This window comes from Patella vulgata, chromosome 3 (genome assembly GCF_932274485.2).
Source record: "Patella vulgata chromosome 3, xgPatVulg1.2, whole genome shotgun sequence".
NCBI classification, from domain to species: Eukaryota; Metazoa; Mollusca; class Gastropoda; family Patellidae; genus Patella; species Patella vulgata.
The window spans coordinates 22759657-22774457 of record NC_065881.2 but is presented as its reverse complement, the minus strand read 5'-3'; the positions used below and the strand labels follow the sequence as shown (position 1 = coordinate 22774457).

The window sequence follows — 14801 nt, the reverse complement described above, 5'->3', positions numbered from 1 at the left end:
GTCAACCAGATTATAGTTTTATATATCTAAATAACATTATGAAGAATGGATGTGTGGTTAATGTATAAATGACCACTTGTGGAAATTATTATTGATAATACAGAATTTGCTCTCTGTACTTTGTGAAAACCGATATTAAATAGGATTAATCTTATAATATCCATTATCATGAACACATGTTTATGTTACAAATTGGATTTTGAGAGAAATCTAAATTCTATTAATCAAATTATTAAGAGCTTACCCGGTAATCTATCAAAACTTTCTTGTCTAACTAATGTCATCTGTTTCTCTGATACCTCTGGTAACATCCATATTACAACTCGACCATCAGAATCACCACGTAATAACCCTTTTCTTCCATTCATACTCTTAGAAAATACCATTGCTGGTGTACATACTAATTGCTGAAAAAACCCACAAATTTCAGCTTTAACGTAAGCAACATCTTTTTTTTGTTTCAAATTTTTCTGATATTTGACAGCAACTATATTTTCGAAATTTAGAATTTTCTGGAAATAAAATTGTCTTGAAGCCAATGATGGTCATTTGAGATTTTTAATTCCTTGCAAACCACATTATCATGAAAATTGGATCACTTAAAGGAATTTTATTCCAATATTGGTTAAAACTTTCATTAAGTATTTACAAAGATGTTTTGAAATTTTGTTCAAAAAAGACATCCTCTGCCTACATGTGTTGGGTAAAATCTTTTTAATCTGATTTTATTCAAACAGAGAGATTATCTACAGTTGATGTTTGATTTTTGTTTTGTAAATTAAAAAATCAAATACATTTTAGCATGAAAAATTAGATAGTCTGAGGAATCCAAATGAGAATCAGTTATTTTAAACCTTCTTTGATTGGCATTTAGTAATTGAACGTATTAACGCAAGGTACAATTACTGAGTTTAATACTAAGCAACGTTTCGATGAGGATACTCTCGCATCCATAAAATTGTACCTTGTGTTAGTTATTTTAAACCTATGTATTCTATATACTATTGAATACAGAGTACCTGTTCACTATATATATCTAGTATATAATAAGCATGAGGACTGGTAGGTTGATGATGTCTATATTCACTACTCCTAGGATCAGCACTGAAATAATAACAACCAACAAAACATTCAATATTATGTTTTCATTATAGTTATTTCATGTTAACATTGAATTAACATGCTAAATTCATAATATTACAGTGAGAAATAATACAGTAAATAAATATCTAAATTCTAGCTGCTACTTTATATTTCTAAACAATGGATACAGACATTAATGACTGGCACAAGATCTGCTATCACTCATACCTATGTTACCCTGAAAATATAACGTGCAGATGAATTTTGAAACTAGATTTGGTTAGAATAATGGCAATGCCCTAGCATGAAAATTTCTCAACATAAAAGCAAGGATGAAATAAATGATTACTGATAAATATTTACAATTCAGATGATGTGAGAAACTGAACATCAATTATTATTACATTTTAAAAAAAAAAAACACCAACCATGATACCTGTAGCGGAATGTGCAAGCTCTACTATAAACTAACTAGCTTTAAGTAAATAAGTACTGTAATATACAACATAGGTTAAGTTTGAAAAATCTCATACATTAATATTGCCCACCTATTAGTTAAAGGATAAGGTTTATATAATAACATGTGATGTAGACAACACAGACTGTATCAAGAATCTGGAATCAATTCAATGGGGGGGGGGGGGGGGGAAGTACTATATTACGGCTATATAACCCACCCTAACTGTTCCAATAATGATAACATGTGAGCCATTGTTAGATATATCATGGGTAAGTGTTGTATATAACATTTAATTAATTAAGATGCAATTAGAGTAACCTTCTCCGGTACCAATTACCTTGGAAATAACACATTTAAGTGGATTGTTTTAAGTCAATAAAATGTTTGATGATAATGCTGATTTACTTATGGAACTGCCCATACTTCCCTTGGTTATGTTAAAAAAACAGAAATGTGTGGCGAAATTAATGCGACTTGAGGTAGCTTTTACAGTATATGAACATTTAATCCCTGTCATTAGAAAATATATAAATATATATACCAGGATACAATCTAAACATACCACAAACATGGTCAAATTAACATGCATAATGTGGAAACCAAAATTAACTATAACCTTCTTCAATGAAAGTAAAGTTTCTTGCTTGAATAATTTATTACTGGTATTAGACCACAGTGTGTGGCCACCATACCAATTTGAATTTTTGCTCTTCGGGATCAACTTATAAAATTTTTTCGTATTTTTGAACGAAAAAAACAACAAAAAGAACTTGGTTTCTCTCAAAAGCTTTTAGTTCCACATATTTACACTTTGAAATATTAAACAAAAAAATTCTTCACAGGACAAGACTCATCTAGCCATTAATTTATCTAACTTCCGAAGAACTAAAAGTCAATTTGGATTGGGCTTAAAGGCATCTTAAAATAAGCACTAGCAAAAGTTAGAAACCAGTTAAAATGCAAAAAGAAAAAAAAAACAAAAAAAAAACAAGCTTTTTGAAACTAATGATAAGAAACCTTTTTAATAAATTTCTATTTCAAATCTCCACTTTTAATTTTATTTTACACAGTTCCAACATAATCTCAACAAACAGCTAATACTGGTAATAGGACCAGACATCATGTTTGGCACATCAGAACTTGAAAGGTGACAGAAATAACTGAACTTAATTATCCTGTATTCAAATCAATTACTCATTGATATATATTGTAACTGGGTTTTTTCTTAATAAAATTTGAAGTGGGTCCGAATATCACTATTAATATTATTAATAATAATTGATTAGAATATTGTTTTATTTATTTTGAACTCCAAATGAATTAAAATACATTATCAATATTTCTCTTTTTGTTTTTTCAATGTAATAAAGAAGATTTTACCGACTTTGTTCTATTATCTGTGGGCTGAACTAAATTGGGCTTACATGCATAACATTTCTGTTATGGATAGAGGAATTTGTCATTTGATGTACATATTTCTTCTATATTTTGTTCCACTGCTTTTTTTACCAATCATTTGAAAATATTTTGACCAGAGATCAATTAGGGTAAAGCAATAAAGTATTCTACAGCAAGAAAATTGAAAACCAGTACTAACATTTGACTAATAGATTTATTATCTGAAATACTAAATTAATAAAACAATTCAAAACATGCATAAACCAAAAAACGGGTGAACACTGAAACATTCTTACCCATTTACAGCTTTTCCTTTGAGCAAGCTGAATTCAAATTTAGAATTACTTTGTCAAAATTAATGTTACTAAGCCACAATTATTTCATGATTGAATTGAAACATAATAAAATCTAATGTAAAAAAAATTAAAAGAAGAAAAAGAAAAGAATTATAGGATACAAAAGTATAAGGGTTTTGTTATGTAAAATTACTTTCAAACTTTGTAACAAATGAACATTTATAAGATCTGAATCTGGGAAATGAGAAGGAACATAATATAATTAAATAGACCAATTATGTGGATTTTTATGGTTTAGTCATATCAAATAAATAACCAAATCTAAAAATATAACCAGCCATTTTTAAATCAACCAAAGAAAGAATAAAGTTTTTAGGATTAGGGTTCATAAGAGGTGAAGAAAAAATAAAATATTAGAATGAAACCAATTCAAGCTTGATGAAAGGAAAATACTGAATTAAAACATACATGAAACACAATATTATTAAGATGTGGTTAGTGAATATAGTGTGATACATTTTAGATGTTATAATAATGCATTTCATCAAAGGTTGTCACACATTTAGATGTTATAATTATCTATTTTATCAAAGAGTGTGACACAATTAGATGTTCTAATTACTAATGTTATCAAAGGGTGTGACACAATTGGATGCTCTAATAATGCTTTCTATCAAACGGTGTGACATAATTAGATGTTATAATTATGTATTTCATAGAGTGTGACATTATTAGATGATATAATAGTGTATAACATCAAAGGGTGTGACACAATTAGATGTTATAATAATGTATCTTATCAAAGTGTGTGGCACAATTAGGTGTTTTAATAATGTATTTCATCAAAGCGTGTGACATAATTTGATGTTATAATAATGAACTTTATCAAAGGGTATGACACAATTGCATGTTATAATAATGTATTTTATCAAAGGGTGTGACACAACTAGATTTTATAATAATTTATTTTATCATGGACTGTAATAGGGTCCATGATTTTATCAAAGGGTGTGACACAATTAGATGTTATAATAATGTATTTCATCAAAGCGTGTGGCACAATTAGATGTTATAATAATGTATTTTATCAAAGGGTGTGACACAATTAGATTTTATAATAAAGTATTTCATCATGGACTGTATATAGAGTCTATGATTTTATCAAAGGGTGTGACACAATTAGATGTTATAATTATGCATTTTATCTAAAAATCAGATGATATTAATTCATAACAGGGGAGGGGGAGACCTCAACAGTAAGGATAGGACGGAAGGCTTTCCTCCCAAGAAGTCTTCTTTTCAAATTTTCAAAAGTACCAAAACAAAATTAGTTTTTAGACCTTTCGGATTATGGCATGGTTTTTTTTTACCAAAGATCCTGACAAAGTAAAGTAAAATTGGTCGAACCTAAATAATGAAGGGTATTCTTAAAGAATAAATTTCATTCTTTTCTAATTCACATTCCCTAATTATAAAATATAAAGAGCCATGCTTCTAGATATTAGTTTTATTATTTTAGCATTATAAATAAAGTGCTAAATACGTACTTGGTAGGTAGTTTATATAAATAGCCTTTGCCTTCGTTGCTCCAGACAATAACACGATCTACGCTGATGAAATCTCCGCCACACCATCGCTCACCTACTCTGTTAGACTCTGAACATAAGAGAGTGAAATCACTGGCATCGTAGATCTGCAATAGAATTAAAACAGTTCTAATATTAGTAAAATGTACATTGTAAGCATATTTAGTAAAACAAATTTGTTGTTCTTCTTTAGCTTCGCATTTAAAGATAAATAGTAATGACGATTTATTTTTCATCCGTGGTCCAATTTTATATTTGAATCACATATCAATGTATAAGTTCTTGTTAAACAGACAGATGTGAAATTTCCTCATTTTGCATATATATATTTCAATATTTTAAAACTGTATTAAAATGTTTGCTGTTCTTGATTGATCTTTTAAATGACTCTTGATTTGTACACTGTAATATTTCATTGTTTATAAACAGTATCTAATGAACTGTGTGCTCAAAAATTGTGTGATTTTAATCTTAGAAATACATGTGTAATATAGCAAAAATGAGTTTAAGCAATATAATAAATAGATTCGTACATTATGCTTTCAGCAAAATGTGCTGGAATATTGAAATGTGATATTCATAGAAAGTTACTGAAATAATATTTCAGAAGTTTTCCCAACCTACAACATTCCAGTCAAGCACTTACGTGAAAAGTCATGTTCTGCAAATAAGAAAGAAGAAAACCCCACATTCTGGAACAAGTATAGTGAGTCGGTGCCTTGTCAAATTTGTTATCTTTTAAGTTATCAATTCTCAAATAAGTTTTCCTGTTCGATTTAATTATTTCTACGGTCATGTGACAATTTACAATATTTCTCTATATACACTTTTGAATTTACAACGTCGTACTATACTGAAAAGTGCATCTGTTCAAAAACTAATTTCATCTACTTTCTAATTAATATGAATTACTAGACTAACATCAAAACTTTTCAGCAATCATTATCTCTAACATTAATTGCTACATTGTTAGTGTAAATTTCTAATATTCTAAAGCAAAAGCCCTGTTTTTAAGTTCATAAATAAAGAAGATAACATGCTGAATGTTTTCATTAAAAGAATTCTTAAAATGTTTTACGACATGCAAATATTGGAACTCTATGTAGGTTTGACTGAGCATAACAAATAAAACAGGGCTTGATCTACTACAATTGTGGTTATTTTAATCCTCAGTAATTTCCGTTATTTTAACTGGATATCACAATTAACAGATTAGTCTTTATATCTCTGTATTTTCGACAATTCTTTTGAAGGTTGAAATCTAAATTAGATTAACCGACCTTGGAAGTTGCTGCAAATGTACTTTGTACATAAATTACATGCCAAATAACTCACTAAACCCTTTGATAATAACATCACATACCTTATTAACATTATACAATCTCTATATAAATTTTACGAGGCAAGGGTACAAGCTACATATACATCAACATTTTAAGTTATTTTAATTTTGATCGTGCTTTAATTTTATGCGAAATAAATTCAAAGATTTCTATTGTCATTAAAACAACTTAATACTTTTGTTTCAGCCTGAAGATGTCAATCCCAGGAAGATCAAGCCCTGATTAAGTTGAAATATGAAAAAAAACCCAAAAAAAACTAAAAACTGATGAAATAGAATTTCTAACATTCTTTAAATCATATTTCTACAAGACGAGTCATTCCACAGTGATTGGCCCTTACCCCGTCTTCGTTGCGGTGAGATTTCACATGATGTTTAAAATTATAGACCTTGAAAATTGATAAAATTTCTAAAGCAAACTAATCTAGTGCTGTGCATTGTATTAAATACAATCGATCGAATAGCCATAATTGCCCATCAGTTTAAAGAGCACATAATATGGTCATATCAAAATCATGTGGACTTGAAGCCAGTATTTATTATAAACACTTTAGTCAATTGAATACTAAAATTATTCTATATATGACCGTTTATGTGTTAGATCCTCTAAAACACTTCTAACTTAATCCAGTTGATTGGCATGTGACATCACAGGGACTACACCTCTCATCACTGTATACACAGGCTCACTTGAATTATGTTACATGCTGGCTGTACTAATCATCACCCAAGTTATATAAAAAAATTATCTATATATGGCAGAAGTGTTGTTAACAACGGGCCTTTTTAGTCTAATAGATTATAACTTGTGACTGGATTACAATATTTTAGAGTTAATTTGCTAAAGCCGCAATGTCTTTAATTGTGTGACTGAGAATTGTGTTACAAAGATAGATACTGCTCCTTTTTTCATAAAATTACCAAGTTTGTTGCTTTTGTAAATTGTTCAAATCCTGATATGCCAACTTAAACATGCATTATGCAAAAGTTAAATCTGCCTATTGCAGGTCTTACTTTAGGCCTGAAATGTTATATAACCCATTAATTAGACATTTATTGACATGAAAAGACCATAATCAACTCACGATGCCATCTTATGTCCAATTTTCATTGGATTTCAATTTGATCTGCTGTTCAACGTCTGTTGATGATTAAACACAAAATAGGATAGTCAAGACTTTGTTAATTATCATGACAGCAGTAACAATGACAATCGAGGCTACAAAGATTTTAAATCTTCAGCATAATCTATTTACATCTTATAGCGAGAACTGCCAGCGCTTTATCTAATCTTCCATAATGTATCTTTAAGGTCACAAGGGGATTGCAATAAACATTTGTCAACTTAAGGTCACAAGAGGAGTGCAATAAAAATTTCTTTTGGTCTACGGCATAACTTTATTTAATTTTTCGGAATACGCAAACAGAAAACAAATTCCTGCAATTCAATTGTTACAGTTGATTATCAACATCATATCAGTTACTGTTTAAAACTTAATCAACATTCATTCCTTATTCATTATGAAAATCTTTCAAATAAAATAATCCAAAAGAGACAGATACCTGTGGCTTTCTTGTCATCTACTCACATCAGAGGTGAAATTTAGATCACCAGCATCATTTTAATTTGTAAACTTCTGCTTATTTAAATTCGATTGAAATTATTAGATAAACACCATTATCTGGCCTATTTAACACGTAAATTCAAAGTTAATATAGAGTGAATCAAAAATGGCATGGGAATTCAATTCACAAAGTTTGTTTTAAAAACGTTGTGTCCTTTTCGCAACATCAAACATTTTGATTTGTTCTAAATTAAAACACTGCTAGAGGAAATACGAATATGCCGTATAAATATGAATAAAACATATATAGCAATCATTTGTCTTGACAAATATTGTCCGAATTGAAAAACTACTATTATAACATCACTCTAAATATTCTTCTTGACCATTTGTTTCATAAAAGCCAACATAATTATTTATTTTGGCTTCATTGGTATTCATATATTAATGGCGTCGATAACAATTTTATACACATCTTTTTTAAGCAGAACAATTTTATACACATCTTTTTTAAGCAGAAGCCTATTATTGCAGGTGTATTGTTTGGATATAGTAACCACTGGCTATAAGCATATAAAATTATGTTTGGCCATTTATGTGCTCTTTAAGGTACATTTTGTAAGAATATGAATTTGCAGAACAATTTGGCGAGGTGCAGGGTACAGTATCCTTCAAATGAAAAATAGTCATTTTCACTAACCAGGTTACAGGTACTTAAATTATGAACAGTTATAAAGGACATTTTGCACAGACAGTAGTGTTTTGACAGAAACTCAGTCCTGCATCACAGACATGGGGAAACCTGGCTGGAAAATCCTGAGGAACTTTCTCAGTCAACAACCGAGATCAACCCCGCTCCCCAAAACATGGTGGTCAGTGAATTAGAGTCATACTCACAGAGCCACTGTGGCTCCCACTTAAATATGAATTAACATTATAGATCAGCTCTATTTTTTAAAAGTAGATAATGATCAGAAGAATTGCTTATTTCACTTTTCTTTTTAGGGTTAAGTCAATACATGGACTTAGTAGCCTTTTCATATCAACAAATTTTAGTTTTATTAAAATGTATAATCATCTCCAGTAGTTTTGAAGAAGATGACAGCCAGAAATGATGACATAACATTAACCACCTTGGGCTTGATGAACTATTAATTAGCTTATTATTTACAAAGCATTCATTAAAAAGAAACTTGCATACCAGAATAAAATTCAAAATTGATTAAATCATTTAGGAATGGAAAATTGTACTTTTTTTTACAAGGATGGCAGTAGACAACAGAAAACATTGAAAAGAACAGTATTAATTTCATTTATCTTGGCATAAAAACACTACAATATGGCATGTCTTGCTTGTTTCTACTTTCATAAGATCCTGGATTTCTTATAGATTTTTTCCTAATTTTTTAAGAGAATGCATTCTGATTTCCTTTGAAATTCGGTTCTAATTTTCAAGAGATTGTGTTCTGATATTCTGAGAGACTCAGTTACGGGTATAATTCCTAGGAGATTGTCCCTTATGACGTTTTTTTTATGGTGACATTTCTTGGATATGATATAATCATAAAATTAAAAAATATGAAATTTCATGAATGTGTTCTAGTATCACATCATATTTCATAAGAATAGAAAACTATGATGAAATTTTTAGCTTACATACTATAAGTAATTTGTCTCAATAGTTCAAAATTGTAACCATTATCATGTGTTTTCACACAGAAAACTACAGATTGAGAAAGTTTTTAAGATGTAATGCTAACTTTTGGTATGTAAATCTACAGATTGAGAAATATTTTAAGATGTAATCTTAACTTATGGCATTTAAATCTACTGAAAGCTATATTTTTCAGTTGGTCAGTTTCTACGGCAGTAAGTTATGATAATGATAGGCAAATATGTCCAAAACAAGAGCACTTGCTAACATACTGTCTTGAAGAAATGTTAAAAAGAAAACACATCACAAAGAAAAAAAAAAAATGGTTAATATAAATTATAATGATTAGTAGGTAGATGCGTTTTTCAATATTTCAAATGCACCAATATGCTATATAAATTTACAAGACCAATATACTTCAATTCCTCAGACAAAAAAAATTCAATAAATCAATTGATAAATCTTTAACATTCCAGAATTTATCAAAACAAACTTCATTTGTAATCTAAACAAAATAGAATTAAAGACATATTCCTTTGAGAATATTTTAAGAATCCTGATTGTTCACCAGCACACATATTTTAGATTAAGTTTTCTTGAATAAGACCCCTGTTTGCTTTTACAGAACAAAAATCAGAAGCCAAAGATGTTTATCTAATTTCCCAATGCCCACTAGTTATTCATTTGAAATGTTTCACTAAAACTTCAAACACACACAGTATGTGCTACTCAAATCTCTGAGCGAATGTGTACCATAGAAAAAAAAATGACAATCTTTTTTTCAAAATTAAGATATATATATATAGACTAGTATTGAACCATGATTACCATCCCCCTACTGTAAAAGGAATATTTTTTTAATTTATCTTTCTACTTATTCTACTGAAACAACAAATAAAGAGGAAAAATACCAACCTGCCAGTATTTAGAACAAACTATTAAAACAGTTCTTTGATTTGCACTACAGCAAGTCAGAGTCTGTGCATTTAAACAGCGAATCTGCTTTGACTCATCTTCAAAAACTATTTTAGCCTAAAAAAACAAAATAACAGATTATTAATATCCAAGAAACACAAAAACATATCTAATTTTGTTTTGTTTAAATTACAGACAGGATATGTGATCTAATACTTCTGTCCATTTGTGATCAGTGTTTGAATCTGATTATTCTATTTACGTTAAAAAAATTAAGATTTAAAGACTATACCCAGTAGTTAAATGTTATATTTAAATAGTGAGTAATTAAGGAGGGACAAAAGTTAAAAACAAATCCTTGATTCCCTTCAATCAAACACACTTCTTTTAAAACTATATATACAATGAGTTTCCACACTACCTTTATTTCAGAGCTTGGTAAAGTCCAAACTTTAACAGTTCCAGAATTTGAAATTGCTAAAACAACATCATCTGAAAGGGAAAAAATATGAAGTAAACGTGACAGAGTGGTCGGTGTCAATTGCCTTCTTGCTGTCTGCTGGCAACCTTACTTCCATGACAAATGCCTTGATGATCAAATCCACACACATAACCCTGAAATTTTATTGGTCTTCAGTCTGGCAGGTGAGAAAGATAGTGGCCAACAAATGGTATTTCACACCAATTATAATTCAACTGCATTCATTATTATTCCACTAATCTTTCGTAAATGTGACCTGTGGACATAAACTCTATGCTACAGAATACCAATATAGAGTTATTTCCCTTAGACAAAAAATTGCAAAGAGAGATTTATTTCTTACAACAGATCAATTTCCTCTGCACTTTTATCATCTTGACCATTCATCATAACATCTGAATGAAATACCATGTTGGATTAGTTTAAAAGTAGACATATAACAGTATGCAAAAGTATAAAACAAAAAATAAAGTAAACAGCTGAGATAAAACTCTTCTGACACCAGGTCGGAAGCAAAACAAAAATAAGACAACTTACCATCTTTTGTGGCGGGTCGCAAAACACAACAAGCACTAATCCAATCTGGCACAACTTTAGACGAAAGACAAATCATAACCTCAAAACTCAACGGGTTTATTATTAATACTTCGGGATAATATCCATTACATACTAGACGATAATCTTTTGTATTAGAGAAATGGTAGGACTGAAATACAAAACATATAGCTCAAATCAATATATAGCTTTCTAGATAATAGACATAGAATTCAAATTTTTCTTTTTAAAAATTAAAATATCTATATGTGGCATAATTTTTCAATTGGAACCATTTTTATCTTTACTTTCCTAGCAGACTAGACTTTTAACTTATTGACTGTCGAGTTTCTGAACGTTTCGGAGCCTCTACACTGGGTTCCTTGGACTAAGATATCTGATGCCTTGACGTAAAGAAGTGAAGGGAACAAACCATTGGGACTGCAACTTTGCCCTGATCATCAATATCCTCCCTTTGTGATATAGTTGAACCAACAGTTACTGTTTAAACATTCAATGCATGTCTGGACGTAAACAAAGGTCAGGATTCAAGAACTTGCTGCTCCGTGTAAAAGGGTTAAAATGGATGACAGGAACAGGAGTTTAATAAAAATGAATTTATCTTTTTTTTGAGTAAATCACGCAGTACTGAGTATGATTTTTATTCTTTTGAATTACACTTCAAAAATATGAGTGAAATCATGTTATTTTATCAACATGAAATCTATATAAAAATACCCTACCACCATATCTGTATGTACTTGAGACATTTTGGTATGTTCAATACAACGGCCATCACTTATATCCCATAAACACATCTCACTGTACAAATAAATAACATTGTATGAGTTTCATAATATTTTGCAATATGGTAAAACAGGGAGAGAGAGAGAGAGAGAGAGAGAGAGAGTGAGAGAGAGAGAGATGGGGTTTAACCTCCACTCGACACAAACACTAGGTCATTTCGTGACTAACACATGGTTTAATTTTTTATTTCAATAATTTGCTTGCGCGTAGGGGTCTTTAGCAGTGGGAGGATACCAGAGGACTCGAAGAAAACCCACGAGGTTGGACAGGCGACCCTACTCAGGGGAATCGAAAATGGGGAATAAAAACCATGCTAGCTGACTCAATGACAGACCTTATGATATAGTGCGCACATGCTAACCATTCGACCATCCAACACCCCGGTAAAACAGGGCCTTGGTCACACTGCTCATATGCCCCAAAACAGCTATATGTCATTTCGCAGATACCTACATGTATATGTATTTAGCATGGTACATCAACGATTCTAGTCTGATGTCACATAATTTAGGGCATGCTTTGACTCAAACAATGTCTAAACTAAGTGTTTATAATATTGAAATATAAAATTAAAATGGAACCAACTATAAGTGTATCTAATTATCTAATTGAATTGTCAGACATGTGACTTTTATTATAACGAATTCAAAGCTGTTCTAACCAGAAAAATCAACCCAAATACTCCTAGAAATTAAGCCTACTAATAATCATTACTTCCTTGTAGCTATAGAATTGAAAAATAAGCAAAGAAAAAACAAGTCTCACCCATTTTCTGAAGCACTGACTATATATGGTTGTGTTGTTTGGTTACTACCCAGTGCTAGACAACTGATGGATGTTGTATGACCAAATAACATACTTCTTGGATATAACTGAAAAAACATACATGTATCATTCTATGATGAAATACATAAAATAATATTATTGTTGATACATACATATATGAGTATTATGAGTTATTAATGAATATTCTGCGGGGCCTAATCGCACAATACAATACCTTGGTCATATTGCCTAGACAGTAATGTTCATGTGAACTAGTCTATAAACTGTCATGGGATCTTTTACATGAACAACCAGTTTGTATTTTTATTTCCCAAATGCATTTTAAATATAAATTAAAGTAAATTATTTGACCATTATCCGTCAAATGTCAAAAACATTTTAAATCAGTTATAATTAAAAAGTACCTGTCCATTATCTGTCAAATCCCAAATACAAATCTGTCCATCATTACATCCTGTTATAATATTCTTCATATCAGGTGTAGAGAGTATAGCTGATATACAATGTGTAGGAGCATATTTACCCCATAGTACCATAGGTACTACAATACTACTTCCTCCAGACATCTTTATACAATTACTTTACATCAGCTCTACTGAAATAATAATCAAGAAGTATTTTAACAAAATGTGCTGATAATACAGGTATGATACAACATTTGGAAAATATTCCTCTTTTTTTCATGGATTGTTTCCCTTATTGTTAAATTGTTTTTATTTTGAGTGTGAAGCCTGTATCATACTATCAGTATTACTACAGGCCCCGAACTGTACAGCACAGTGAATGCTGGCTCGAATCTATTCGATGTGTGTTTGTTGCTTACAATCTCTGTGTGGTTGTTGTACGTCTTGTCCGCAGGTTTGTTATATTGCACAGTGCAGTGTACAGTTGGTTACAGCCGGCTCCTCTCATTCGCTTGACTTGATATACATTTGTTTTTAACCCGGGTTTGGGTTAATTTGGATAAAAAAGAAGACAGCATCAAAAGATTTTACCCAACACTTATATGTGGCGCTGGTTTGTTTATATCATCAGCAGAGGATGCTAAATGTTGCGAAATTTTCAAGTCATCATATCTTCGCAAATACTAAATGAAATTGAACCATTCTGGACTGATGTTTTCAGAATGAATGTTCACAATAATTTATTGCCATCGATTCTAAATTTCCCAAATGTCAAATGATGATGATCATCAGTTTAAACTGATAGTGTGGTTGTATGGAAGCTTTGCCAAACCTGATATTTAACTGTTAAGACTAAAAGGTATAGAGTAGACCAAACAAGCTGATAATATCCCCAATATATCAATTGTGTAAACTGACATGTCATCTGTCAATGTCATATTTCTGGGCATTTTTTTGTTTTTGACCTGGATTCATGAGCAATTGTCACTGTCCACTGTTTATTGTTATACATTGAATCTCGCCAAAAACAAACTCAAAGCAGAGTTTTATTGTAGGTATATAAAATTACCTGAATATTACTGAAGTCAAACGAAAAAAAACAAGAATATAACCAAAATATTATAATTCAATTCACAACATTATTTATGTACATTATCAATAAGCCGAGACCTAACAACACTTCCCGGAAATGGCTACGATATAAAAGAGAGGTAATCTCTAGCATACGATTTCACTGGTTCCATAACCTTCCTTTCGCCTATGCGCTTAATACTAGTGTTTCTTATGCCCATTCAACGTAAAGCAATGAAAAATAAAGATACATTATTTGAAGATCATTATCAATTTTATGTACAGCGCAGTGATTCAATCATCCAAAAATAGTTCCCATAGCTTTGAATATCCAGATAAATTGTTTCGGATTATCCAGATTCTCGGCCATCGTGGATGGCTTTTTGTTATCTGATACACTGACAGGATCATTTGCAAAT

The 14801-nt window shown here is 30.5% G+C and overlaps 1 protein-coding gene across 4 annotated transcripts in view; it reads right to left on the bottom strand.

Moving 5' to 3' along the window:
- The window catches only part of LOC126816267 (WD repeat-containing protein 7), a 30072-nt gene extending 15588 nt beyond the window's left edge, over window positions 1-14484 (bottom strand). For 2 of the 4 annotated variants that reach the window (XM_050542559.2, XM_050542556.2), the window contains exons 1-11: window positions 14381-14484; window positions 13312-13502; window positions 12887-12993; window positions 12058-12136; window positions 11318-11486; window positions 10721-10791; window positions 10300-10416; window positions 4785-4930; window positions 3141-3170; window positions 1020-1104; window positions 245-407 (exon numbers count right to left, since the gene is read on the bottom strand). In XM_050542559.2, the coding sequence (XP_050398516.1) occupies window positions 245-407; window positions 1020-1104; window positions 3141-3170; window positions 4785-4930; window positions 10300-10416; window positions 10721-10791; window positions 11318-11486; window positions 12058-12136; window positions 12887-12993; window positions 13312-13473 (1129 nt within the window). In that variant the 5' untranslated portion in view covers window positions 13474-13502; window positions 14381-14484. Of the gene's footprint in view, window positions 1-244; window positions 408-1019; window positions 1105-3140; window positions 3171-3237; window positions 3265-4784; window positions 4931-10299; window positions 10417-10720; window positions 10792-11317; window positions 11487-12057; window positions 12137-12886; window positions 12994-13311; window positions 13503-14380 lie in introns of all 4 variants that reach the window. The other 2 variants (XM_050542557.2, XM_050542558.2) reach the window with 2 other exon arrangements.
- Between the last annotated feature and the right edge of the window lie 317 nt (window positions 14485-14801).